This window comes from Bufo bufo, chromosome 1, assembly GCF_905171765.1.
Source record: "Bufo bufo chromosome 1, aBufBuf1.1, whole genome shotgun sequence".
In the NCBI taxonomy this organism is placed as follows: domain Eukaryota; kingdom Metazoa; phylum Chordata; class Amphibia; order Anura; family Bufonidae; genus Bufo; species Bufo bufo.
In genome coordinates this window covers 456,600,934-456,627,078 of record NC_053389.1, presented here as the reverse complement: position 1 = coordinate 456,627,078, position 26,145 = coordinate 456,600,934, and the positions used below count along the sequence as shown (strand labels likewise).

The 26,145-nt window shown below is 41.5% G+C and overlaps 1 protein-coding gene across 1 annotated transcript in view; it reads right to left on the bottom strand.

Moving 5' to 3' along the window:
- Nucleotides 1–26,145, bottom strand: part of TMTC2 (transmembrane O-mannosyltransferase targeting cadherins 2) — a 315,620-nt gene that overhangs the window by 152,370 nt on the left and 137,105 nt on the right. The window contains exon 3 of the mRNA XM_040413087.1: nt 14,680–15,508. Coding sequence (XP_040269021.1) covers nt 14,680–15,508 — 829 coding nt within the window. The remainder of the gene's footprint in view (nt 1–14,679; nt 15,509–26,145) is intronic.

Here is a 26,145-nt window from a genome sequence, read left to right as displayed (position 1 = left end):
TAATGGTACACACTCAGATTGGGTCACTGTCACTAGTGGGGTACCACAGGGGTCAGTATTGGGCCCTATTCTCTTCAATATATTTATTCATGATCTTGTAGAAGGCTTGCACAGTAAAATATCAATTTTTGCAGATGAAACTAAACTGTGTAAAGTAATTAACACAGAAGAGGACAGTATACTGCTACAGAGGATAGATTGGAGGCTTGAGCAGAGAAGTGGCAGATGAGGTTTAACTGACAAATATAAGGTTAAGCACATGGGGAGGAATAATGCAAGTCACCAGTACAAACAGTCCTGATCAAAAGTTTAAGACCACTTGAAAAATGGCAAAAAATCATATTTAGCATGGCTGGATCTTAACAAGGTTCCAAGTAGAGCTTCAACATGCAACAAGAAGAAATGGGAGTGAGACAAAACATTTTTTGAGCATTCAATTTAATGAAAACAATGAATAAACTGAAACAGGCTGTTTTTCAGTTGATCAAATGTTTAGGACCACACCTCCAAAAAAAACTAACCCCCCCCCCCCCCCCCCCCCAAAAAACAGAAATCCAACTTCCAAACATAAACTCAGTAATGAGTAGCTCCGCCGTTATTGTTTATCACTTCAAAAATTTGTTTCGGCTTGCTTGATGCAAGCGGTTCTATGAGGTGAGTGGGAACATTTCTCCAAATGGTGAAGACTGTTGTACATTTTTGTAAACTTCCCTTGCCATCCATCCCCAAAAGTTCTCAATTGGATTTAGATCAGGGGAGCACGCAGGATGGGCCAAAAGAGTGATGTTATTCTCCCGGAAGAACTCCCTTCTCCTGCGGGCATTGTGTACTGTAGCGTTGTCCTGTAGAAAAACCCAGTCGTTACCACACAGGCGAGGGCCCTCAGTCATGAGGAATGCTCTCTGCAACATCTGGACATAGCCAGCGGCCGTTTGACACCCCTGCACTTCCTGAAGCTCCATTGTTCCACTGAAGGAAAAAGCACCCCAGACCATTATGGCGCCCCCTCCACTGTGGCGCGTAGAAAACATCTCAGGTGGGATCGGCTTGTCATGCCAGTAACGTTGGAAACCATCAGGACTATCAAGGTAAAAAAAAATCTCATCAGAGAATAAAACTTTCTTACACCTTTGAATGTCCCATGTTTGGTGCTCTCTTGCAAAGTCAAAACGAGCAGTTCTGTGGCGTTCAAGGAGACGAGGTCTTTGAAGACGTTTTTTGTTTTTGAAGCCCTTCAGTCTCAGATGCCGTCTGATGGTTATGGGGCTGCAGTCAGCACCTGTAAGGGCCTTAATTTGGGTTGAGGATTGTCCAGTGTCTTGACGGACAGCCAATTGGATCCTCCAGCTCAGTGCTGATGAAATTTTTTTGGGTCTTCCACTTGACTTTTTTGTTCCATAACCCTCAGGATCATTTAAGAAATTCCAAATGACTGTCTTACTGCGTCCCACCTCAGCAGCGATGGCGCACTGTGAGAGACCCTGCTTATGCAGTTCAACAACCCGAACCACGTTCAAAAAGGGAGAGTTTTTTTTGCCTTTGCCATCACAACGTGTGACTACCTGACAGAAAATGACAATGAATCCACATCTTTGCACAGATTTGGCCTTTTAAAGGCATGTGGTCCTAAGATTTGGATCAGCTGAAAATCAGCCTGTTTCAGTTTAATCGTTATTTTCAATTAATTAAATGCTCAAAAATGTTTTGTCTCACTCTCATTTCTTCTTGTTGCATGTTGAAGCTCTACTTGGAATCTTGTTAAGATCCAACAATGTAAAATATGATTTTTTGCCATTTTTCAAGTGGTCTTAAACTTTTGATCAGGACTGCACTAAATGGTAAAACATTGAGTAAAACTGACATGAAAAAGGACCTAGTGAACAGCAAACTAAACTGTAGAAACCAATGTCAGGAAGCTGCTGCCAAGGCCAATAAGAGATAATGGGTTGCATCAATCATATTTTGTTTTATTACTTAAAAAAAAAAATGACAGCCATAGCTTTTTTTTTTTTTTTTCCCAGTCTACAGAGCTGCATGAGGGCTTGTTTTTTCCAGGACAAACTGCAGATTTTATTGGTACCATTTTTGCGGTACATACAACTTTTTTATCACTGTTGTTCAACTTTTTTGAAGGAACAAGGAGACTAAAAATGGCAAATTGTGTTTTTACAGTTTTTTCCGTTACTAGGTTCACCACACATGAACATTTTTTAAATATTTTAATAGTTCATGTTAGGATGGGGCGATACCTAATATGTTTATATTATATCTATTTTTTTATACGTAAAAATGGGAAAGAGGGATGATTTAAGCTTTTAATATTTTTTTAACTTATTTTTTTACTTAATAACTTTCAGCCCTTTTAGGAGCTATAACCTGGGATCTTTTGATCCCTTATGCCATTTACCATAAAAGAGATCTATTATGGTAAATAGGATTTTGCCACTCTACCTGCTGACCTGTGCCTCATGCATATAGCAGGCCTAGGAAGCTTAAGAAGCGCCAAGGTTGTCATGGTAACCGATCGGAGTCCTGCAATTTAACTGCGGGGGCTCTGATTGGAAGGCAGGGAGATGGCTCCCTCTGCCTAATCTCACAGCTACTGCTATCGCTGTTTATCGAGGCATCTGTGGGGTTGATTGTCCAGTTTCAGTGCGGTCGCCATTCCACGTCATAGCGGGGAGGTTCTTGCTGTATTATACATCCGGCACGGCACCCGTCGCGTATGAAGCAGGCTCAGTGCAGCAGTCAGCACCATACAATTCCCTGCACATAAGGCTACTTTCACACTAGCGTTCAGAGCGGGTCAGTCTGATGACTGCACAGGCGGATCCTCTCCTATAATGCAGATGTTTGGATCCGTTCAGAACGGATCCGTCTGCATTATAGTTTGAAAAAAATTCTAAGTCTGCAAGTAGCCTGAACGGATCCGTCCAGACTTTACATTGAAAGTCAATGGGGGACGGATCCGTTTGAAGATTGAGCCATATTGTGTCATCTTCAAACGGATCTGTCGCCATTGACTTACATTGTAAGTCTGGACGGATCCGCTTGCCTCCGCAAGCAGCGTTCAGGTGTCCGCTCACTGAGCGGAGCGAAGGCTGAACGCTGCCAGACTGATGCATTCTGAGCGGATCCGCATCCACTCAGAATGCATTAGGGCTGGATGGATGCGTTCGGGGCCGCTTGTGAGCCCCTTCAAACGGAGCTCACGAGCGGACACCCGAACGCAGGTGTGAAAGTAGCCTTAATACTGTACATATATGGCATTATACGTTAAAAGGTTAATGGGAGGCACATGGTGTTATTAATGTTAAACCTCCATGTCCCCCAGATTAATAGTAAGCGACACCATCATTAACCCCATGTTGCCCATTATATAAGGTAGTACATGATAGGGGTCGCTTGCTATTAATATGATGTTCTTTTTCCTATTTCTCTCTCCAACTCACTTTAGGTGGACGCACATGCTCAGTTACAGCCTTTAGCTGCCACCAGTCATATCTTCTGTTACATGCTGTGATAATTACAAGGACCGAGTTTCAGCAGATAGGACAAATCCCCTGAGAAATAACATGCACCCTGAGCCGCCAGCTTGAAATAAATCTAGCAGAATAATTGGAGTCATGAATGGGGAGATCTCTGGATCCATGTGAGGTACGGAGCTGGTTCTAGCTTTGGTAGAAAAAGATTGCCATGTACTATGTCATGTCTGATTTAAAAAAAATATATATTAATCATGGAATAACTCCTTTCACATACATATGACCCATTAAACATTAGATCGATAGTTTGTCTTTTAAAAAAATTTTGGTAAGGAGAGCCATATTTGGAAGAAGTAGGAAAGAGGCTTTACGCAACTGATAAATGATCTTCAGTGTAGTCCAAAACAACATGGAAAGTCATTGAGAAAAGGGGTAAAAGCTGCTCATCATTTATAAGATTTGCACTATAATAACACAATTACATAAAGGAAATGCAAATTGGATTGGGCATAGCTGGCTTGGACCACAAACTGAATGGAAAGTTATGTTTCTCATTAGCAACGCATTTTAGGCTCTTAAAACACAGAGGTATTAGCAAGACTTTGTTCACTCTCCCATTAAATAGTGTATCGTCTAGAAAGATATCTGTGTGGGTGGTGACACAACCTGCCTCAAGGCAATGCATTGTTTTAAGGAGTCTTTCAGACTAGAGATAGCTGATTAATTCAATTGTCGTATTTTGGCATTCTTTGTGGAAAATTTAAATCGGAAACTATGCTTAAATATTCAAATTTTAAGCAGTTTAAAAACAGACGTATTTAGCCGTGAAGTACACAAACTTCCATCTGGACTTCATTAATGCATGGTATGGAGAATGCTGTCACAGTTTTCCGAACAATGCACTGAAAATGAGGATGAGAATAAAGTAGAAATATCTCAATATTCAAGGGGTTTTCCAGAGGTACAATACTGAAAACCAGGCCTCAGGATAGGTCATTCATATCTGATGCTTGGGGGTCTGACAGCCATCACAGTAATGATTAGCGGTTTGGTGCTAAGGTGAGACCTGCTCACAGCGCCTGAGGCTGCCTGACTGCGCAGGCGCAACCTGCGCACTTTGAGGGTTGTAGCTAGGCCTGGATCATGTGCACAATGTACCGCCTGGTAGGAACATTGTCATCATTATCAATGTGATACTTGTAAGCCACATGAGTTTAAAAAAAAAATGGCAGATAACCCTTTTAAGTGAAGCTTCAAAGTAAAAACGAGTTAAAGAGTAATTTTCCATGGTCGAAACACTTACTGGTATGATCCAAATTGCTTCTGGTACCAAAGAAAACACAGGAACTGTCTGTTGAGAGCTTAACAGACTGGATTTCCATGGACTAGTAGCCACACAAAAGCCTCTGAAAAGCCCAATGCCAAGTACCAAATGTGTGGATAAAGTATAGCACCATTGGACTATATCACCCCAACGTTTGGGCTGTGCCATAAAAAGCGTGCCCTGACGTCCACCCCAGCAAGCACTTTTAGGATGGATTAGAAGGTCTACTGTAGGTCACAATGAAGATGACAAGTTCAGCAAGCACAACCAGATGTGATGCTCAGGTTTCCTTACACGTCTGGTGGTGTAATGTGTGGGAATGGCTATGTGTGAGTCTACAACTGCATAGACACAGTACATAAAGATAGATATACATAATGTATGTATATATAAGCACAAACTTTATTTTCTCTCTACAAATACCTTCCACCCACTCGGCCATTATTCATGATCATTTTTACAGCTGATCAAACAGGTTTTGTTTAGCCTCTTAATTAATCTGCTCTGGCTCCTATTTTAGAAAGCTCATATTAATCTTCACATCCAGTATACAACCGAACGGCACGGAGCAATTGGAGGCAATTTATTTTATCACAACTACAACAAAATCCTGTCCAAAATATACTTTAAGTCAGACATAACTGATTAGAAAACGCCTGAGACACACACAGGTGGTCACCCAAAATATAGGCAGGAGGGGGGGAAGTAACAATTATTCAATAGGGTGTTCTTTGTGCTAAGGAAATGGAACAATCTGGCAACACACAAGTAACTGTAGACACATGTGTGCTATATTCATAGAAAAACGTACATAGACATTGCAGTTTAGTACACGTTAGGCTGGGTTCAAATCCCGTTTTTGCCATACGTTTAACATATACGCTGAGGAGGAAAAAAAGGATGCAAAAGCGTGGTACACTATGCTTTTCTATCCTACATTAACGTACAAATTTTTATTTTTTACAATGGAGCTCTATGGTGACAGATGCCAATGTCAGAGGCATCGGTTTAACGTATACGTTTAACAAAAGACAAAAATGTGATGTGAACCCAACCTAAGGCTAAGTGCTCACTTCAGCTATCCACTACATTTAATGTACTGCGTATAACCCTTATTCACCTAATGGAGGACAAAAGTGTTCTTTTTGCCCGTCTTTCAGGTCGGTATGCATCTGGAGTATCAGGACCCCCGATAAACGGTATGATGTAGTTAGCTGAGAAAACAAAGTTCACAGCATACTCACCGGATTCATAACCCTTAAGTGTATAAAGTTTTCATAAAACTTTTGATGTATCATAGTGTCACGGGACGCTGACGAGGCGCTTGCTCTCCTCAGCGCCGTCGGCGTCCCGCCTGTGTGCAGGAGCAAGGACGCGTGCAGTGTCTTCGTCTCCTAGGTTTTAGGGGGCGGGACGGACCGACCGCGCACGTCATCTTCAGCGCGGCCGGCGTCCTCAGTTCCCCCGGCAACCAGGGGAGGTCTGAGCACCGAGCTGGGCACTCGGTGCTCAGCTGTATTCAGCAGTGTGGGTCATGTGATGCTGGCCACGTCACATGACCCCAGCTAGTCAGTATTTAACAGGCAGCCTGCTGGCCACAGGTTGCCTGTTAATTAGGTTCATTTGCGATTCTGTTACCTGGCATACTTACCTGTTCATGTGTTCCCTGACGATCCGCTCCTCGTGTACTGTGCTGCTCTCCTGGTATTCAAACCCCGGCTTCCACCTGACGATTCTCTGCGGACTCCTGTGGTACTTTATTACTCTCCTGGTATTTGACCCCGGCTTCGCCTGACTATTCTCTGCTTACTCCATTTGTACTTCATTGCTCTCTTGGTATTTACCTGGTCTGTTCACTATCCATTGTTTGTCTTGTCTGTCCTCCCAGCACATATCCTAAGCTAGGGACTGCTGTCCAGTTGTCCCCTGTCATCAGGACTTGCGAGGCAAGTAGGCAGGGCCAGGGGTGAGGGTGGAGCGCAGTGGTCACTATCCTCCCCCCTGTGTGTGTGTGTACGTGACCGTTACACATAGATTTTGAAGTGTGGGTGTCTTAGAGCCAAGACCCGCACAATCACTAGAACGAGGCAAGAGAAGAGCTTGCATATCACACTCTCTCTCCTGGCTGCAGAGGATGAAATCGAAATGGCTTTTCTATTGAGCCCATCTGTTGCAGAGAGGATGAAAAGCATTTCTCTCTCCTCGTTCTAGCGATCAATGGGGGTCTCAGCACTTAGAGGCCCACGATAAAAACTTTTGATATATCTCTATGACATAACAAAAGTTTCCTGCCAACCCTGTGACCCTTTAAAGGGATGCAGAGCTACAAATCCAGAAATCCTACAGGGATAGATTGGAATTTATTAATAAATGGCCGGCTATTACTCAAGTTAGCATCTTCATTTATTATTACCTGTTAAAATTAGATACATTGTAAATCCAGCCTCTAGCTAACTGGCTATTGTACTAGCTACTACCAAACCTGCTGTGGAACAAATTTATTCTGGAGTAGGGCGTGAGCTCCGCACTACCTACTTATAGAAGGACCGTGACTGTATACATTTATATGTCTCTCTTTTTATTTTTTATGTAGATTAAGAGGCTGGATTTACAATGTATGTCATTTTATCAGGTAATAATAAATGAAGATGCTAACTTGAGTAATAGCTGGCCATTTATTAATAATTTTATTAAGAAGCTAGGTGGTATAGCAGGCCGTGCCACACTCTAGTGAGCTCCCCTTTAATTTATCTTGTTATTCTCCTATAGACTGGAATTTACTAAAACCGGGAATTTTCCCAACGGACCGAAAGCCTTTGACTATGCAGTGGGCCGACGGCCTGCAATGTCTCTTACACTGTACAGGCAGCCGGGCCCTGCTGTGCAGTGCTATGAGCCAGTGTCTTAAAAGTCCTTTGGCTGCATAGAAATCCCTGCTCTCAAGCACGGTTAGCATTCTGACAGTGTTTGGGGACAACCCTGTGTATGCCCCTTCTATATATACCCCTTCTGTATTAGAAAACAGGCACTTTACCGGTGTGCTAAAGAGCACACTGTTGCCAATAAAAGGATTTTCTCTAGCTAAAAACCTTCACTGTTATTCATGTACAACGTATTGACATCTACAGATACATCTGTATAGAACAGTACACTGTATGGGATAGCAGCAAAGATATAATTCATTTAGTAATCAGGGAAAATGTAATGGAGCAAAATAAATTATAATGTCATTACATCTTTTCTGATTACTAAATGCGTTATACTTTCACTGTTAATACCGTCTGCGAATACTGTCCTGGCTACTAGAGATGCAAAATACACAAACACCCCTGGCAGTAAAAGGGTTAAAGGGGTTGTCCAGGATCAAGATTGTTTTAAAAAAAAAACCAGTTAAATCACTGTCACCTCTATGTTTATGTGTGCGGTAACTTCCAGCGCAGCATCGCGTTGTTTCCTTCGTGCAGCCGTCCCCCTAATTCATATGCCACCTCCTGCCGCAACTATTCCTCCCTCTAAGTCACGTCCCTAAGCGCCTCCTGGCTTAGTCCCTCCATCCTTGCTAAGAATACGCCCCGGACCAGAGGGGCGGGGCTTGGCGCAATGTGTTGCCGCCTAGTTTCCGCCCCTCAGTGCGCTCTGCATAATCACTGAGGCTGGCTGTGATGTCACCGGGTTCCCTGCGAAGCGGAAGCAGAGGCTTCACTCTGCAGAAAGGGACCCGGTGCGTCACTGAATCTTTGAAAAGTGGCACTTCCGGCAGAGAATTTAGGACAAGAAAACGGGGCATCAGAAAAGTCTTGAAAAGGTACGACAGGACTGTATGTAATATTTATGTGCTCGGTGTTCTCTTACAGCAATGTCCCCAATCCCGGACAACCCCTTTAAGCCTGTCCCAGGACAGCCCAGCATCATGACCCCCATAAATTCCCAGTAAACACCCATAAACTGCCCACTCCAGGGTATATTTGCACAAACCTCGAACACTTCCCTGCCCCTTTGTCGTTGTCCCCACCGCTTTTCCTGGACACTTGGTAACTGTACTTTTTGTGATGCAGGCTGCTCTACACTGCAATCTTCTTTGGTCATGTGGTGTGTGTCGTGGTCAAAGTAGCCAAAGTAGTTCTTATAGTCAAATTTTAGTAACTATTATAACCTCTTATAAATGTTAATATATGGCTAATTTTAAGCTTTGGGGGAGAAATTATTTTGAAGATAGGGCAGTTTAACCCCTTAACGCCCAGCGCCGTACATGTAAGGCGCAACCGGACGTGACTTAACGCCCAGCACCGTACATGTATGACGCAAGGTGCGCAGGGCTCTGCCGAACGATCGGGGGGAGTTGCGGCACCATGCCTGCTCTTACCGGCAGGCAGCCATGCCGGGTAAGGGCGCATGATGCTGCACCGCCCCCCTGCAGCTCCAAGCTCTGCGATTGGCCGATCAATGAGACCGGCACATCGCAGCGCAGGAACCTGTCAGAGGCATCGGGGAGGGTCGGAAGGAGGCACCGGTCACCTCCAAGGTGAGGCAGGGGACACCAGTGTTTTGGGTCCCCTGCCAGCGCTGCTATTGGCTGGAACAATGCACAGGAAGAGGCAGAACTTCCATGCATGCAGCCATTCTAGCTGGTGGCTGCATGCAGAGAGGTTCTGTGCCTTTCTGTGCTGCTTGTGGCTTGCTGGAAATTGTAGTGCACACCAGAGCGTTTCAACCCTTTTCCTGAAGAAAAGAAGACCATCTGGAATAGCTGCACATATTTTCTTTTTCATTTGCAGCTGTTCCAGATCCCTAAACCACCCTCTGTCCCTGTCGTCGTCCCCCCGTATTTTTTTTTTTTTACGGACGCCATTTGGTCTGTGCACTTTTTTATGGTCTTTTAATTTTCCAGCTCTGCACCAATTTTTCTACGTGCGAGCTGTGACCGCCAAGTGCTGTTCAGTGCGTACCTGCCTGATCAGCACCTGTGGATTATTTGTGCTTGGCAAATTTTTCCTTTTTTTTTGTTAAAAAATAAGAAAAAAATAGTTATGGCTTTATATAAGTATATATATATATATATATATATATATATATATATATATATATATATATGTCAAATTTATAGCCAGTGTTCACTGTAGTGAATTTTCATACTACAGTTCTTGCACGCACGCACGATCTGTGTGCGTGCGTGTTGCAGAGCACCGAACAGTAGTGTGCACATTTTTGAGGTTATGGTTTTATTTTTAACTTTTTTTTTGGTCTGAAAAAAGAGCTGCAGTTAGTGGTAGTAAGTTAGATATATATTAAAATTTCAGTTATGGCTCGTTCACACGAATGTGTGATGCCCGTTGCCGTATTGCGGACTGCACCCACTACTGGATAAGGGTTACCACCTCTATGTGGATAACTATTAATAGCATACCCCTATTCAGGTCCCTAACTGCCAGAGGTACTGTGGCTTGCGGCACAGTGTGCAAAAATCAGAGGCCTCCCTAGATCCCTGGTAGGGCAACCACTGAGAATGGGTGAAAGTAGGGCTGTCCTGCCATGATAACATGCTGGTGGTTAAGTACAAGGACAAGAGGGACGTCCTTGTACTGACCAACATTCACACTAATGCCAGCTCCCCTGCCTCTATACGTGGTACCACAACCACTACCTCCAAACCAGTTTGCATCCTGGACTACAACAGGCACATGGGAGGGGTGGATCTTGCAGATCAACTTATGAAGCCCTACAGTGCCACATGAAAAACAAAAGTGTGGTACAAAAAGCTGGCCGTACACATTGTACAGATGGCAATGTGCAATGCGTACGTGCTATTTCATTCTGCAGGCCACAGAGGAACTTTCCTATAGATCCAAGAGGTGGTAATCAAAGCCCTAATTTTTCAAACCCAGGCCAGGGAGGGTTCCAGTACTTCAGAAAGTTACGGTGCCCATGTTGTACCAGGGCAACATTTTTCAGGTCAAGTCCTCCAAACAGCAAGGAAGGGACGGACCCAAAAAAGATGCAGGGTGTGTTCCAAAAGGGGGATAAGGAAAGACACCATTTACCACTGTGAAACCTGCCCTGAAAAACCTGGCTTGGGTATGCAGAAGTGTTTCAGAATCTACCACACATCCATGGAGTATTCATTTAATTTCATCCATGATGTACCCTGTAGTTTTACCACCTTATATCTCTGATTTAGTCCGCATAGCTTACAGATCCACTTTCATCAACCACTACATATTCATTTCTATGAAACACCTATTAGGTCAAAAGTGTCATTTCCACCCTTAAAAATGTTTGTACGGGGGTGCTCTTTCCGAAATGGGGTCAATTGTTGTGGTTTTTCATTTCTGGGCATCTCAGGAATTTATTTAATGCGACATGGCAGCTAAAATACATGTCTGTTTATTCAGGCCTGCAAAAAACATATTTTGCAGTTTACCACTAGAGACCTGCTGTGCACTCGTACAGCAGGCTACAAGCAGGTGAGACACCTGTTTGCGGAAAAGTACCCTTTCCACCACTTAAAATGTTCATACGGGGGTGCTCTTTCCGAAATGGGGTCACCTGTTGGGGTTTTTCATTTATGGGGACCTTAGAAATTCGGTAATGCGACATGGTACCTAAAATCCATGTCTGCCAATTCAGGCCTGTCAGCAAAATTCATATTTTGCCGTTTCCTGGGGGTCTGCTAGTAACATGCTGGTGGTTAAGTACAAGGACAAGAGGGACGTCCTTGTACTGACCAACATTCACACTAATGCCAGCTCCCCTGCCTCTATACGTGGTACCACAACCACTACAAATCTGTGCTTTGAAATTCTTTCACCAATATTTCTGTCTTCTGTGAGACACCTGTTTGCGGAAAAGTACCCTTTCCACCACTTAAAATGTTCATACGGGGGTGCTCTTTCCGAAATGGGGTCACCTGTTGGGGTTTTTCATTTATGGGGACCTTAGAAATTCGGTAATGCGACATGGTACCTATAATCCATGTCTGCCAATTCAGGCCTGTCAGCAAAATTCATATTTTGCCGTTTCCTGGGGGTCTGCTAGTAATTTGGGGTCTGCTAGTAATTTTTATTTTTTTCACAAATATGTGGTTTAAAATGCTTTCACAAATATGTCTGTCTTCTTTCTACCACTTCAAATGTTCGTACGGGCGTGATCTTTCCAAAATGGGGTCACTTGTTGGGGTTTTTCATTTCTGGGGACCTCAGGAATTTATTTAATCCAACATGGCACCTAAAATACATGTCTGCCAATTCAGGTCAGCAAAATCCATATTTAGCTGTTTGACTCTAGAGCCCTGCCATGCGCTCATACATAATTTTTTGAGCACATATGGGGTGCTGGCGTATTCGGGGGGAAATGGGGAACAAAATGTGGGGTGCATTTTGTCCTGTTACCCCTCGTGAAAGTGAAAAATGTGGGTGTAAAACACTTTTCTACAAGAAATTGTAATGTTTCATTTACACAGCCAGGCATTTCCTAATTCTGTGAAACGCCCGATGGGTCAAAGTGCTCACTACACACCTTGAAATATTTCTTAAGGGGTGTAGTTTCTGGAATGGGGTCACTTTTTGGGGGTTTCCACTCAAGGGGTACCTCAGGGTGTATTCAATTGCTAGATCGCCTGTCAATTATTCCGGTGAAATCTGCCTTCCAGAAGCCATTTGGTGCTCCTTTCCTTCTAACCCCTGTGGTACGCCCATATAGCAGTATACAAGCACATATAGGGTATTGCTGTAATCAGGACAAAATGGGCAATAAACTAGGGGGTACATTTTCCCCAGTTCCCCCTTGTGAAAGTGAAAAATGTGGGCCTAAACTCAATTTTTCAGGAAAAAAAATTAAATTTTTCATTTTCACAGCCAATTCCATGAATCACTTTTGAGGACAAAGTTCTCACTACACATATTGAAATATTCCTTGAGGGGTGTAGTTTCCAGAATGGGGTCACTTTTTGGGGGTTTCCACTCTAGGGGTACCTCAGGGTGTCTTTATATTCGACATACCTCCCAAAAGACAATCCTGCAAAATCTGTCCTCCAAAAGTCCTATGGCGCTACTTTCCTTTTGAACCCTGCCAAGCATCCATACATCCTTTTTATGAGCACATATGGGGTGTTGGTGTATTCGGGGGGAAATAGGGAACAAAATGTGGGGTGCCTTTTGTTTCCCCTTGTGAAAGTAAAAAATGTGGGTGTAAAGCAATAGTTTCCTAATTCTGTGAAACACCTGATGGGTCAAAGTGCTCACTACACACTTTCAAATATTCCTTGAGGGGTGTAGTTTCCGGAATGGGGTCACTTTTTGGGGGTTTCCACTGTAGGGCCACCTCAGGGTGTCTTCATATGCGACAAAGCTCCCAATTACCATTCCAGCTAAATCTGCTCTCCAAAAGCCATATGGTGCTCCTTCCACTCTGAAGCATGCTGTGCGCCCATACATCAGTTTTTGAGCACAAATGGGGTGTTTCTGTAAACTCCAGTTTCAGGGTAATAGATTTTGAGTTATGTTTGGCTGTTAACCCTTGATGTGTTGCAGAAAAAATAGATTAAAATTTTAAATCTGCTAAAAAAAAAAAAAAGTGAAATTTCGAAATTTCATTCCCATAATTTTTTAATTCTTGTGGGACACCTAAAGGGTTAACAAAGTTTGTAAAATCAGTTTTGAATAGCTTTAGGGGTGTAGTTTCTAAAATGGGGTGAATTATGGGTGGTTTCTAATATGTAAGCCCCAGAAAGTGACTTCATAACCAAACTTGGGCTTTGTAAATGTTTAAATGTAAATGTTTAAGATTTGCTTCTAAACTTCTAAGCCTTCTAACGTCCCCAAAAAATAAAATGTTATTTTCAAAATATGTGTATAAGTAGACATATTGGGAATGTAAAGTAATAACTATTTTTGGAGGTATTACTACCTATTATAAAAGTAGAGAAATAGAAATTTGCTAATTTTTCAAAATTTTGGGTAAATTTTGTATTTTTTTATAAATAAAAATGTCTTTTTTTTTTACTCAATTTTACCACTGTCATAAAGTACAATATGTGATGAGAAAACAATATCAGAATGGCTTGGATAAGTAAAAGCGTTTTAAAGTTATTACCACATAAAGTGACGCATGTCAGATTTGCTAAAAATGGCCTGGGCAGAAAGGCCGGTCATGAAAGGGTTAAGATGGTATAAATGCTATATCTAAAACTGTCAAAAATTCCAGAGCAAAGTATCTGACTGCTGTTTACGTGAAAAGCAGGCACCTAATCAATAAATCTGTATGCAATCCTAGGATTCACAAGGGGGCTTGTGAGGACAAATTGCTGCCACAACAGGAAGATCAATTTCAAACAAAGTATTTTTTTAATATATGAAATAAACTACCGCTAAAAGAGAAAAAATATATATCCCTATCACATAACAAAAACGGGAGGGTTGTAAAAATGTATTTTGTGTCAGTTTTTATCCCTCTCCTCCTGTAAAACAATCAAAAATTGTGATTGTGTAATAAAGATTAAAAGAAAATGATCACGTAATCATGTATTAACGCTGTTAATGAGTAATATCAAGGGATAACAAGTGCAGAATAATGTTTCATAGAATTTGGATATGGGATTCTGGGTACAGTATATAATGATGCTGTTAATGAATGTTTTAAAAGCCAGTATTTGAGCGCTGTCTTGTAAATGCATAACCATGAAAGGCTACAAAAAAAACAAGCACTAAACTTGCCATTCATCTTGGAATGGTTTGCTTAAAAGAACTCAGTGTGGCTAAAAGGACATCTAATCACTCAGCAGATAAAAATACAATAAACTTCCCTAAAAACACACACAACCACATAAAGCACACAAATGAAACACAGGTAACATTGTCGTGTAGTAAAATAAAGTACCTTTAGCTGGATTGACTTGTATTCCTGATCTGTACAGCATCTCTTCATTTTTCCAATCCTCGTTTCTTACAACAGTTTTCAGTCCATAAAAAAGAACTAACGCAGCAGCAGCATAAAAAACTAGGCTTTTAAGAAAGTTTTTTTGGGCCTTAATATAAAGAGCTCGGGCCCCTACAGTTACTAGTAAACAGAACCCCATACTGGGAATATAGAGTACACGCTCTGCAATAACAAAGCCAACATAGAAAAATAGATTACTGGCGGGCACAAAGGGAACTATCAATAGAGATAGAGCTAAAACAACAAGGTTTTCTGTAGAAGGAAGTTGCAATCCATGGTTAATATGGTTTTTTACACCATTTTCAAGTTTTGAGACAATGGTAGTCCTCGGCTCCGAGTTCTTGTATTCTAAATCTGATTGACAGCTATGGCCATTAGTATTCTGCTTGCCATTCATGAACACTTTCCCATTGCATTCTCTTTTTGTACTGGAGCTCTTGAGACTTGTGTAGGCAAGGAGGAAGAGTATGACGTAAAAGGCCACAGTGTGTATATTCCGCCAGTCAATGACTGATTTAATCAGAGGCACAGCATCCATCGACCAATCAAAGCTGAGTGTATCAGGGCAAAAAAGTAGCCAGAAGTTCTTAGTTGGCAAGTAGAAGAAGGTCAGGGTACGTGTAAGTAGGATTTCACAGTCCGCAGCTGGGTTGTCAGAGTTGGAAAAACTTGGTGGTGTATTTCCCATCCAGTAGAAACGAGCACCCAACAACAAGACTCCCCAGGAAACCAAAAGTCCAATGCTGAGAATAAGAGGCAAATTCTTGCCCTATAATCAAAAAGCATAAAAAAAAGATGTTAGTTCAACATAAATGTATTAGCAGAAAACAAACTGTACTTGGTATTCTAAATGGCCCTTAACACTGCCCGATGTTCAGGCTGATTATAGCTAACGAGAGTTTGTATTCAAATCTCTTGATCATCGTGCCTAGTTAGGACTATACAAAAAAAAGTACACCACTAGAAGTTAATGAAATCAATGCGGTATATTAAAATATTATGCATCATTAATTCAACAGTAAGAATTATTCAGCTACATTGTACACAACACATATTTTTCATACCGGATGTGAGAATAAGGTTGGGGGGACCTTCATTCTTCACAAAGGTGTGAGCCCCAGGTGGGAACCTCATCTATCAGAAAATGTATGCCTGAGTATGGAATAAAAGTAAGGCTTAATGCAAGTCAGCATTGTTAATTTCCATTGTTCTCCATTGAAGGAGCAGACCTAAAAATAACAGCAGTGCCAGGTCTTCATATGACTATAATCGGGTCCACTGAGTTTTATTCATGTTGGGGTCATTTTCCTGGAAAATGCTGCACTACCTTGTCCAGCATTTTTGACAGAATTTGTGACCGACTCCTAACTGAGCCTCTAACACAGATGTGAACAAACACTTAGTTGGTTTCTGTTAAGTAGTTGGACTTTCTGAAAGGCATCAGAGGAGAATACAGGTGCAGAGCAAATATCATGGTTCACTTAACCATTCAAAAGTCCAGGTCCTAATGCAGCAAGATAGACCGGGACACTACCACCAACCATGCTTCTTAACATGGTGTAGCTACTGTGGAATTACATAGTTCATGCTAGATGAAATGTGATGTTTACAGTCCAAAAAAGTTCAAATTTTAAATGTATTTAACTACTGAGATGAGTTCCAGTGTCACTTGATAAATCTAGTTTGCGGATCGGTAATTGGTCATTGATCCAATTTTTGCTCGTTATTTGGCTGCCTTCACACCATGCTTTAGAGATCTGTACTTATGGAAACAATCCATAAAGAAATGTTTAGGATGGTTTCCTTATCCTTTGAACTAGGATCCAGTCAGACTTTAGAGAAAAATGTGTACAGGAGAACAGACCTTGAGAACATAGTATGAGGCAGCTCCTCCAGTCAAGAAATCATGGAGCTGAGGTTAGAGAGGTTCTGCAGGTTTTTGGATGTTCTTCAAGGATGTTTAGCTTCCTGGATGAGTTATTACTGTGTCCTTGGAGTAATTCTGGCCAACCCAACACTCCTGGAAAGATTAACCACTGCTCCAAATTTTCTCCAATTGGAGATCATAGCATTCACTGTGGTTTGATAAATTACCAGAGATGTAGAAATTACTTGTTAACCCTTTCCAGATTTAGTTTTTACTTTATCCTTCTCTACTGGATTTTTAACATTGTGTCATAGCAGTGAGATTCTATATATGGGGAGGTTTTCATTAACATGCTGCAATCAATTCTGTCTGTGTGCATTCAGTCAAAAGTGATAGGCAATTAGATGTAATTAACTAAGAGACGTGATTCTTAGGGCAATTTCACATGAACATATTTAGTGTGTATGAAATACATTCCATGTGACAGCAGTATTTCCTGGATTGAACACTGTGCCTGTAAAACACATTCACAGCATTATAATCATTTATAATGCTGTGTGTTCCTGCCTGACCTTAGCTGTAGTAAACTGTACTGATGGCATTATGTGTTCAGACCAGCAAATACTGCTGTCACACAAAGCATACTTCCCACACTGGATACGCTTGTGTGACATTGCCCTTGGGGTGCCTTCACATGCGACAGATTGTGTTGCAGAAAAGTTGTGACTGAAAAACCGTTCCCTTAAAGGGGTTGTCTGGGTTCAGAGCTGAACCTGGACATACCCACAATTTCAACCAGGCAGCTCCACTAATATGAGCATCGGAGCATTTCATGCTCCGATGCTCTCCTTTGCTCTTGTGAAGGCCTTTTATGGAGATCCGGTGACGTCACCGGCACTAATGGGTGGGCTTTAGTGCTGCCTTGGCCTTGCAGAAATTCATGCAACAAAATCTGCCCTGTGTGAAGGCACCCATATTGGCAAAATGGATGTTGGATAAGTTAAAATTTGTTTAAGTGAACCTGTCACGTTAAACATGCAGATCAGCCTGTGGGCAGCAGGTTATAGAGCATGAGAAGTCCAGTTCATTTCCCAAAGTCTTGTGGGAAAATATTAAGTGTAACTTGTATTACATTCTTGCTCTTTCTTTGCTTAGTAGACCAGAAGGTGGTCCTACTGATGCCTGACGCCCAACCCTACATGGCTGTAGACACAGGGACAGCTCACAATCACAAAGTAGGAATGCCCACTGGCCTAAGTATAAAAAGAGTCAGGAAGATACATGAATTACTACCCTTACTGAATCTTTTCCCACAAAGCTATATATCAATCTGCTAAGTTTCTCTTGCTGTGTTATACAACCTTTGACAGACAAATCGGATGGCAAGTTCAATGCAAAAAAACAACAAAGTTAGACCAGCACCTCCAAAAAATGTAAAAAAAAAAAGAGTTCAGGTGCATGGTACCATGGCTACAATGTAAAAGCCAAGAAGAGCTACAAGTAGCAGCACACTGCAATGCTCAATGTGGCAGGTTTCCTATAAGTGTTATCCAAGTCTACTAGGCTTCTATATTCTCTGATGGGTGAGGGGCAGCATATCCCTACGAAAGGATGAGTTTTTAAAAAAAAACTCCATCTTGTTTCAGGAGATGACATAATAAAGTAGACACAATCCTCTAATGCAGTATACTGCATTATTAGAAGTGTGCTCATGTATTGAAACTTATATGTAAATGAAAAAGATTTTTCGGGGACCCAGCAGACCCACCTAAATTAACACTAACTTGCCTGCAGTTGAACGGATTGGGTGCTCTGGAACATAGTCACATGATGCGCCTCTGTTCAGAAACCCTACATACACTGACTTCACATCCATCTGTCTGGTCTATGGATGGGTACATCATTTCAGCAGCCTAGAATAGAGGAGGGCTGGGTTGACTTGTCTCTCTGGTGCATGTGCAGATGAAGTGGATTTAGGAGTTTGGGCATACGCTAGGGAGACAATCTGTCCTGAGCTGCCGAAGTGGTGTGTTCGTCCTTAGGCCAGATCGGAAACCTGGTATTCTGACTCATGGATGTGATGTCGCCAGATGAAGGATTTCCAAAGAGGGGCATATTACCGGGTTCCAGAGCAGATGATCCACTCAATTTTGAGGCAGTAAGAATATTGGGAAATTTCTGCAGTCAAGTTAGGATTAATTAAGGTGGATTGATGGGTCCTGTTGGGTCCCAAAAAACACTTTTAAGGCTCTGTTCACATTTCATTCTTTTTTTCCCCTCATATCTGCATAACCAAGATTAGCATAGCATGTGCTAATCTACTCAGTATTTTTTTATTTCTTGTCCACAAAAAAAAGATTGATGGTGGCACACTAAATTCAACATTTCATTGTTTACTTCAGATCAGTAACTTCAGTTAAGCAGCTTTTATTTACAAGAAGGATGCTTTCAGTTAAAATTTCCATTAGTCCAGGGCAATCCCATAATTCACAAGGTCTTCAGATTATAATCCATAGCATGCAGCACAAGGCAAACCTTCTGATTTTTCAATGATGTAAAGTATTTAGAAAGAGTACTGCAGCAGTCCTGGCGTTGTCTGGTATGGCAATCATGGAATTCAAACCATGTCAGTCATGGCTTGGGCTATGAAGACCTTGCAAATCAGATGTCTGACATCCTTGATATCACTTATCATGCATTTCATAAGAAAATGAGAAAAGAAAACAAACACGGCATTAGATGTGATTGCTTTCTATTTCTAGGGCTACCACACAGGCAGCTGTCCTCGTATGATCAAGCAACCATTTCTTATGTTGTAAGCCATTTATTTGGAAAACAGGGTTAACGTCAGGCCAGTTCTTCCCAGTGGTACTCTAATTTATAAAGATTGTAGGGATGAACTTTACAATCATTTCAGCATTCCTCCACACAATGATAATAATCAGTTCACTCATCTTCACTGTCAACGGTGTGAAAGGTTCAGAGGTTCTGCTGAAAGGTACCTTCCCCCCTTATGATTAGTGATCACATTAGTAAGTCACCACATGTCTGCAGACAAACAGTCCGGATGATCAGTCAGTGATTGAGGCTGACGGATGACAACACTTACATCTCATAACCAGTCTGGGCAACGCTCATCTTTCTTCAGTGTTCTAATTTTATCTTTTCGGCATTATCCTGTAAAGTCATTAGGGACATATGGTCTCACTAAGGAGTCTTGGTGTCCACAGCTGGTGTTCAGATTTATATTTTAAAAACTTTTCTTTTTCTTTTTAAGTTACTCAGAACCATCTTAAATTCCTATTACAAATGACAACATTGTTCAATCGACATTATTATTGAGCCATTATGTTTCTTGTATTTGTACTTACTACACACTAAGACTAAGTGTACATCTGTGCCAAACACAGTTTTCTGTTCTATCATAGGAAAAGATCTAAAGGGTACTGTTTCTCCTCGCTCCCTGTGGAGACCACTAGGTAACATACGGAGTCTTATAGTCCAGGCAATGCTTTATGGGAACAGGAATACATATATTAGTTCACATGCAGGAGGAAGAAAGCTGGCTCTTTACCACCAATTGGAGGTAGATGACTTTAAGTTAATAGATGACCTTTTAACAAACACTACAACATGACTTACGTTGGGATACTGACTTATGGGGTAACTACTTCCAATTGTTAGCAGAAACTTGTAGTCTTCACAAGGAGAAACAGTACCCTCAGGATCTAACCTAGCCAACCAGTACCCTGCTCTGCACTGATAAGGAGCAAGAACCCTGAAATAGCTGTCTGAAGATGGGTGTAATTTCCTATGGAGGAAGCTCCGGTTTGGCCTCTTCCTGAATCACGTTGCAAGGCTTAATTAAAAAAAAAAAAATAGATATTGACTTTCCTCAGGATCTACATGAAAGATCTCTGACCTTGCTCTGTACCCTGCTCTGTAACATAGGAACATAAAAATGACTGAAAAATGGCTGGATCTATCAAATAACTGACACCAATGGTGGCAGAACTAACAGGCTTAGAACCCTAAAGGTACAAAATTCTGTGCTGACTTATCTTTAAACGGGTCTAGGCTACGCCTATTTGCTTGGACATCACCATAAAACTCTACTTATTGTATAGGCAATACTTGACAATCACTAGGCTATTTAGCATTCATACTTAATCACAGCTTCAGTTGAGTGCCTAAATAAACTGATGAATATTCAGTCTAGTCTCCACTGATGACCAACAGAAATAGCACTGGCTTTGTTAATTATGTTTCCTGCATCTGCCAATAATTACAAGTTTTGAAAAGTTCTAAATTTAAAAAATACAGACTAGAAGGAATCTTAGGGTTCACTTGCAAAGCAGGCAGAGGTGATGTTACATCAAACTTGTATTATTTAGCTGAATAATATACACATTACATACCATGATATAAAAACTGTATGTCACAGAGAGATCATCTGCAGGATCTCATTTGATTGTGGAGCGGATCACTTCCTATTCCATTGACAGCTGGCTCCATAGCCTGCCTTGTTTCTTGGCAGACAACCCTGATGATCTGTCATACCCTCCCACAAACTTGGTGGTGGGAGTGATGACAAAACCAGGGGAGTAAACTATCTGGCTGGCACTATAAGGAGGCATCATTGTGGTATGAACAATAAGAGGTGTTGCTTACGGTAAGTCTTAGAGGGTGGTATAGACAATAGTTCGTGACCCTTTAGACAGACCAGTTCTATAGATGTTGTACAGGAGTCAGTGGATAGTTTTTATTTACATTTATAATAAAATAAAAATATATTCTCACAAAGACAATAACATATTAAAGTTAAACTATCATGGCAATTTGCCCCATTTGGCTTCTCTTACCCCTGGGGATTATCTGTTATTGTCGGAGGAAGCTATGTCTAGAAGTCAAATGCATGGCCATTCATGTAGTGTGTGGACGTCCTGGGTCTGCCAGAGCTGGTGTTGGTCCTACCCAGTGGCTTTCCTTTGTGGAACATAGAGAGGTTCCTGAGGGAAACACTCCTCTCTATGATGCCTGAGTTGTCATGTTGGAACAACCCATTTAAAGATTCATAAACTACCCACAGTTTTACATTATTCCCAAGAAATTTATGTTAGGAAAGTACAGTACAACAATATATACTAACTTCCAACTAATAAGATTGAATAAGGTTTCTGTTTAGTCATTTTGCAATATCAGTTCTTTGGGTCAAATGTCCAAACATACTAAACTACTTTGTATCTTTTAGGAAGGTCATGAAGCTCCCTCATTGCTACGACATATGATACTACATGAGACCACTCACATATCCCCTTTCTCTTCCGCAACACTGGTTGTTCAGTATATCTGCCAGGTCTCTGGCTGCTATTGCCAGACAGGCCTCCTCTTATTTTAAGAGACTCCAGGACAATCCAGTTAGACTAAAAAAAATATCACTACAATGAGTTGCCATTGTGCCTAATTAAAACAAAGAACATTTGGACTAGAATAAACTTTTCTCAGAGAAAAAAATAATAGAGAAGGGTTGTTATGTGCATCAATTCTAACTTTTCTCAGAAGTCTCGAATCATGTCAAGCATTCACTGCATTGTTGAGGGTGAATCAATAAAAACAGTTATGCCAAGCTATTAACACAAAAATGCTTCAAGAATATATTCATCCATTTCATACACAGTAATAAAACAAATTCTATTCTTAAAGTGCCTTAGTTTCCTTTGTTTATGATATACAGCAAAGAAAATTTTCAACAGACATGTCTAAAAAATACACGTATACTCTGGTGCCAAAACATTATGATAATACATAAATGAGTGGTTCTACATAGACACTTAAAGGAGCCGTGGCATGTTCTTAGATTAGCCTGCCCCCAACACCCCCATAGACATGACTGGAGCAACAGCACTCATAAGTGACCTGCCACTCCATTCATTTGTGGGAATCCGTTTCTCATGATCAGTGGAGGTCTCAGTAGTTGGAACTCCACCAATTAGCTGGTTATCCCCTATCCTGAGGATAGTGGTTAACTTTCAACTTGCAGAGCTCCTTCTTTCTATAGTGGATCATCTTTTCTTACCATGTTACCATTCTCTTTTGTCAATGAAGTGTGTCCCTACGCAGTCTGATACTATCCAATTAGTGCTGACAGGTGCTTCTACTGGAGTGCGTTCAAGCACCCTTAAAACGGTATAAACAACACCTGCATTGGGTATAATACATTACATGGTTACATAATGTAACTCTTGCTATAAATTATGACAAATATTTGCAGTCACCTAGGAGAATGCTACCTGCATAAATGCACTCAGCCCATGGCCTTGTTTTATATGGCCAGGAACTCCTAGGTGACTAATGACATTATTATAATTTATGGATGTGGGATTTTTCACATTTTGTCATTCTCTCATTTTTATTTTTAAAATATTTAAAATGGTTGGAAGTGCTAAAAGACAGCATTTTTTAAAAGCACTATGCGCTGTCGCATTTGTTATGCTTTAAAATTAAAAATGTTCTAAATATTGTGCCTTATTATGGGGCAGATGGTGTTTAAACATACACAGTGATACCAGATAAAAACAGTGGCTTGTTCTGAACAAATATACAAAAATAATGCCTGCTCCTGCTTATACAAACATATGCTAGTGTCCAAAAATGATATATTAGCAGAGGCAGATACACAAATAGTAATGTCAGAAGAAACAGTGGTTTGTTCTGAAAAAGCCTTAAAAAATTCTCCCTTTTTTGGGAGCAGTACAGTGTAGATGTGAAAGGGGTAAGTTGTGTAGGGGTAACAGTTGCAGCAATAATAGCGGCAGTAGTAGCAGCACAGCATGGAACACACAAGGCACTAGATGTGCAGCTGTGTAGGGGTAATGGTAGCGTTAGGAGGGGGAGTAGCAGCTGCTACGGCAGCAGAAGCAGCCATACAGTAAGGGACGTGATGGTATGCAGGCAGACAGAGGCAGTGGAATGATCAGGCCAGCAATAAATAGCCACTGTCTGCAGAAGGCCTCAACCACAGGTATGAGAAAATCCTCACAGATCCATGCCTCATATATTTTGACAAATGTCATGTTTTCTAGACTTAAAAGGGTTTTCCAAGACTTTACAACCGATGAATATCCTCAGCCCCTGCTGCTATAACAATTGTTTCAAGTGCTACTACTACTATCTCTAGTATTTCACAGGTATAATTCGATATATATATATATATAGTTGCAAGAAAAAGTATGTGAACCCTTTGGAATGATATGGATTTCTGCACAAATTGGTCATAAAATGTGATCTGATCTTCATCTAAGTCACAACAATAGACAACCACAGTCTGCTTAAACTAATAACATACAAAGAATTAAATGTTACCATGTTTTTATTGAACACACCATGTAAACATTCACAGTGCAGGTGGAAAAAGTATGTTAACCTCTAGACTAATGACATCTCCAAGAGCTAATAGGAGTGAGGTGTCAATGAGATGATATTGGAGGAGTTGGTTACAGCTGCCCTGCCCTATAAAAAACACACACCAGTTCTGGGTTTGCTTTTTACAATAAGCATTGCCTGATGTGAATGATGCCTCGCACAAAAGAGCTCTCAGAAGACCTACAATTAAGAATTTTTGACTTGCATAAAGCTGGAAAGGGTTATAAAAGTATCTCCAAAAGCCTTGCTGTTCATCAGTCCACGGTAAGACAAATTGTCTATAAATGGAGAAAGTTCAGCACTGCTGCTACTCTCCCTAGGAGTGGCCGTCCTGTAAAGATGACTGCAAGAACACAGCGCAGACTGCTCAATGAGGTGAAGAAGAAAACTAGAGTGTCAGCTAAAGACTTACAAAAGTCTCTGGCATATGCTAACATCCCTGTTAGCGAATCTACGATACGTAAAACACTAAACAAGAATGGATTTCTTGGGAGGATACCACAGAGGAAGAAAATTGCTGTCCAAAAAAAAACATTGCAGCACGTTTACAGTTTGCACAAGAGCACCTGGATGTTCCACAGCAGTACTGGCAAAATATTCTGTGGACAGATAAAACCAAAGTTGAGTTGTTTGGAAGAAACACACAACACTATGTGTGGAGAAAAAGAGGCACAGCACACCAACATCAAAACATCATCCCAACTGTGAAGTATGGTGATGGGGGCATCATGGTTTGGGGTTGCTTTGCTGCGTCAGGGCCTGGACGGATTACTATCATCGAAGGAAAAATGAATTCCCAAGTTTATCAAGACATTTTGCAGGAGAACTTAAGGCCATCTGTCAACAGAAGATGGGTGTTGCAATAGGACAATGTCCTAAAGCATAAAAAGTTAATCAACAACAGATTGGCTTAAACAGAAGAAAATACGCCTTCTGGAGTGGCCCAGTCAGTGTCCTGACCTCAACCCGATTGAGATGCTGTGGCATGACCTCAAGAAAGCGATTCACACCAGACATCCCAAGAATATTGGTGAACTGAAACAGTTCTGTAAAGAGGAATGGTCAAGAATTACTCCTGACCGTTGTGCACGTCTAATCTGTCAAATATTAATCACTGAAAAATGAACCTACTTAAAACATAACTTTTATATTTTACTTATTAAAATAAATCCCACATCAAATAGACATTAAATATTATAAATATATTACAACTCTTTACAGCTCTGTTTCTCCACCCCTGTGATGATGTCACTACTAGAGCTGGGAGGAGTTTTGTTTCCTTCCTCCCAGCTGCGTTTGATTTCCCTGCCTTTATATTCCCCCTCCTCCTTTTGTAGGTGTGGATTATATTTCTCATTTGGGTTGTAGCTCTTGCTTGAGTATCTTCCCTTGTATGCTATCCTTTCACTGGACCTGTGTTCTGCTGCAGCAAGTACTCCGGATATTGCCAGCCTGTCTTTGGATCCGTCTTCACTGCGGCTGCAGCCCCGTCAGCTAAGTGTGCAGACATTGTTGTGTATCTGTGTGTTTTCTGACTGGATCCGAGGCGACCACGGTTCCCTCCATATACTGAGCAGGGCACCGGTAGCCGTGCCCCTTCCACTATTGTAGGGGTTACAGTGGTCATCAGTCTTAGGTACGCGGGCATGCCTCCTTCCACCATTTGGATCCGGGCATGGGCTTAGCAGCATAGGAAAAGCTTTTGAGGGTCTAACAGGGGTCACCCTTTATCCTCCCTAGTTTGGGTCCGGTCAGTGGCTCTATTCTCTGTGCATGTTCTTGTTGCTCACATACAGCCGTGACATTATAATCCACCAAAACCGTCTTTTTTGACATGGATCCGCTTTCTGGCCTGGTTGACCGCATGCAGGGTCTTTCTTTGGAGGTAGCGGATCTCCGTCAATCTATGACTCAGCTTCAAGCATTGGGCTCTGCTCCGGTCCATGGAGTCTGTTGCGAGCCAAAGGTCTCACTTCCGGAGACGTTCTCCGGGGGCAGTGAGAGTTTTGTTCGCTTCAGAGAGGCATGCAAACTCCATTATTGCTTGTGTCCACATTCCTCTGGTAATCAGGAGCAGAGGGTGAGGATTGTCATCTCCCTGCTCAGGGGTAATGCTC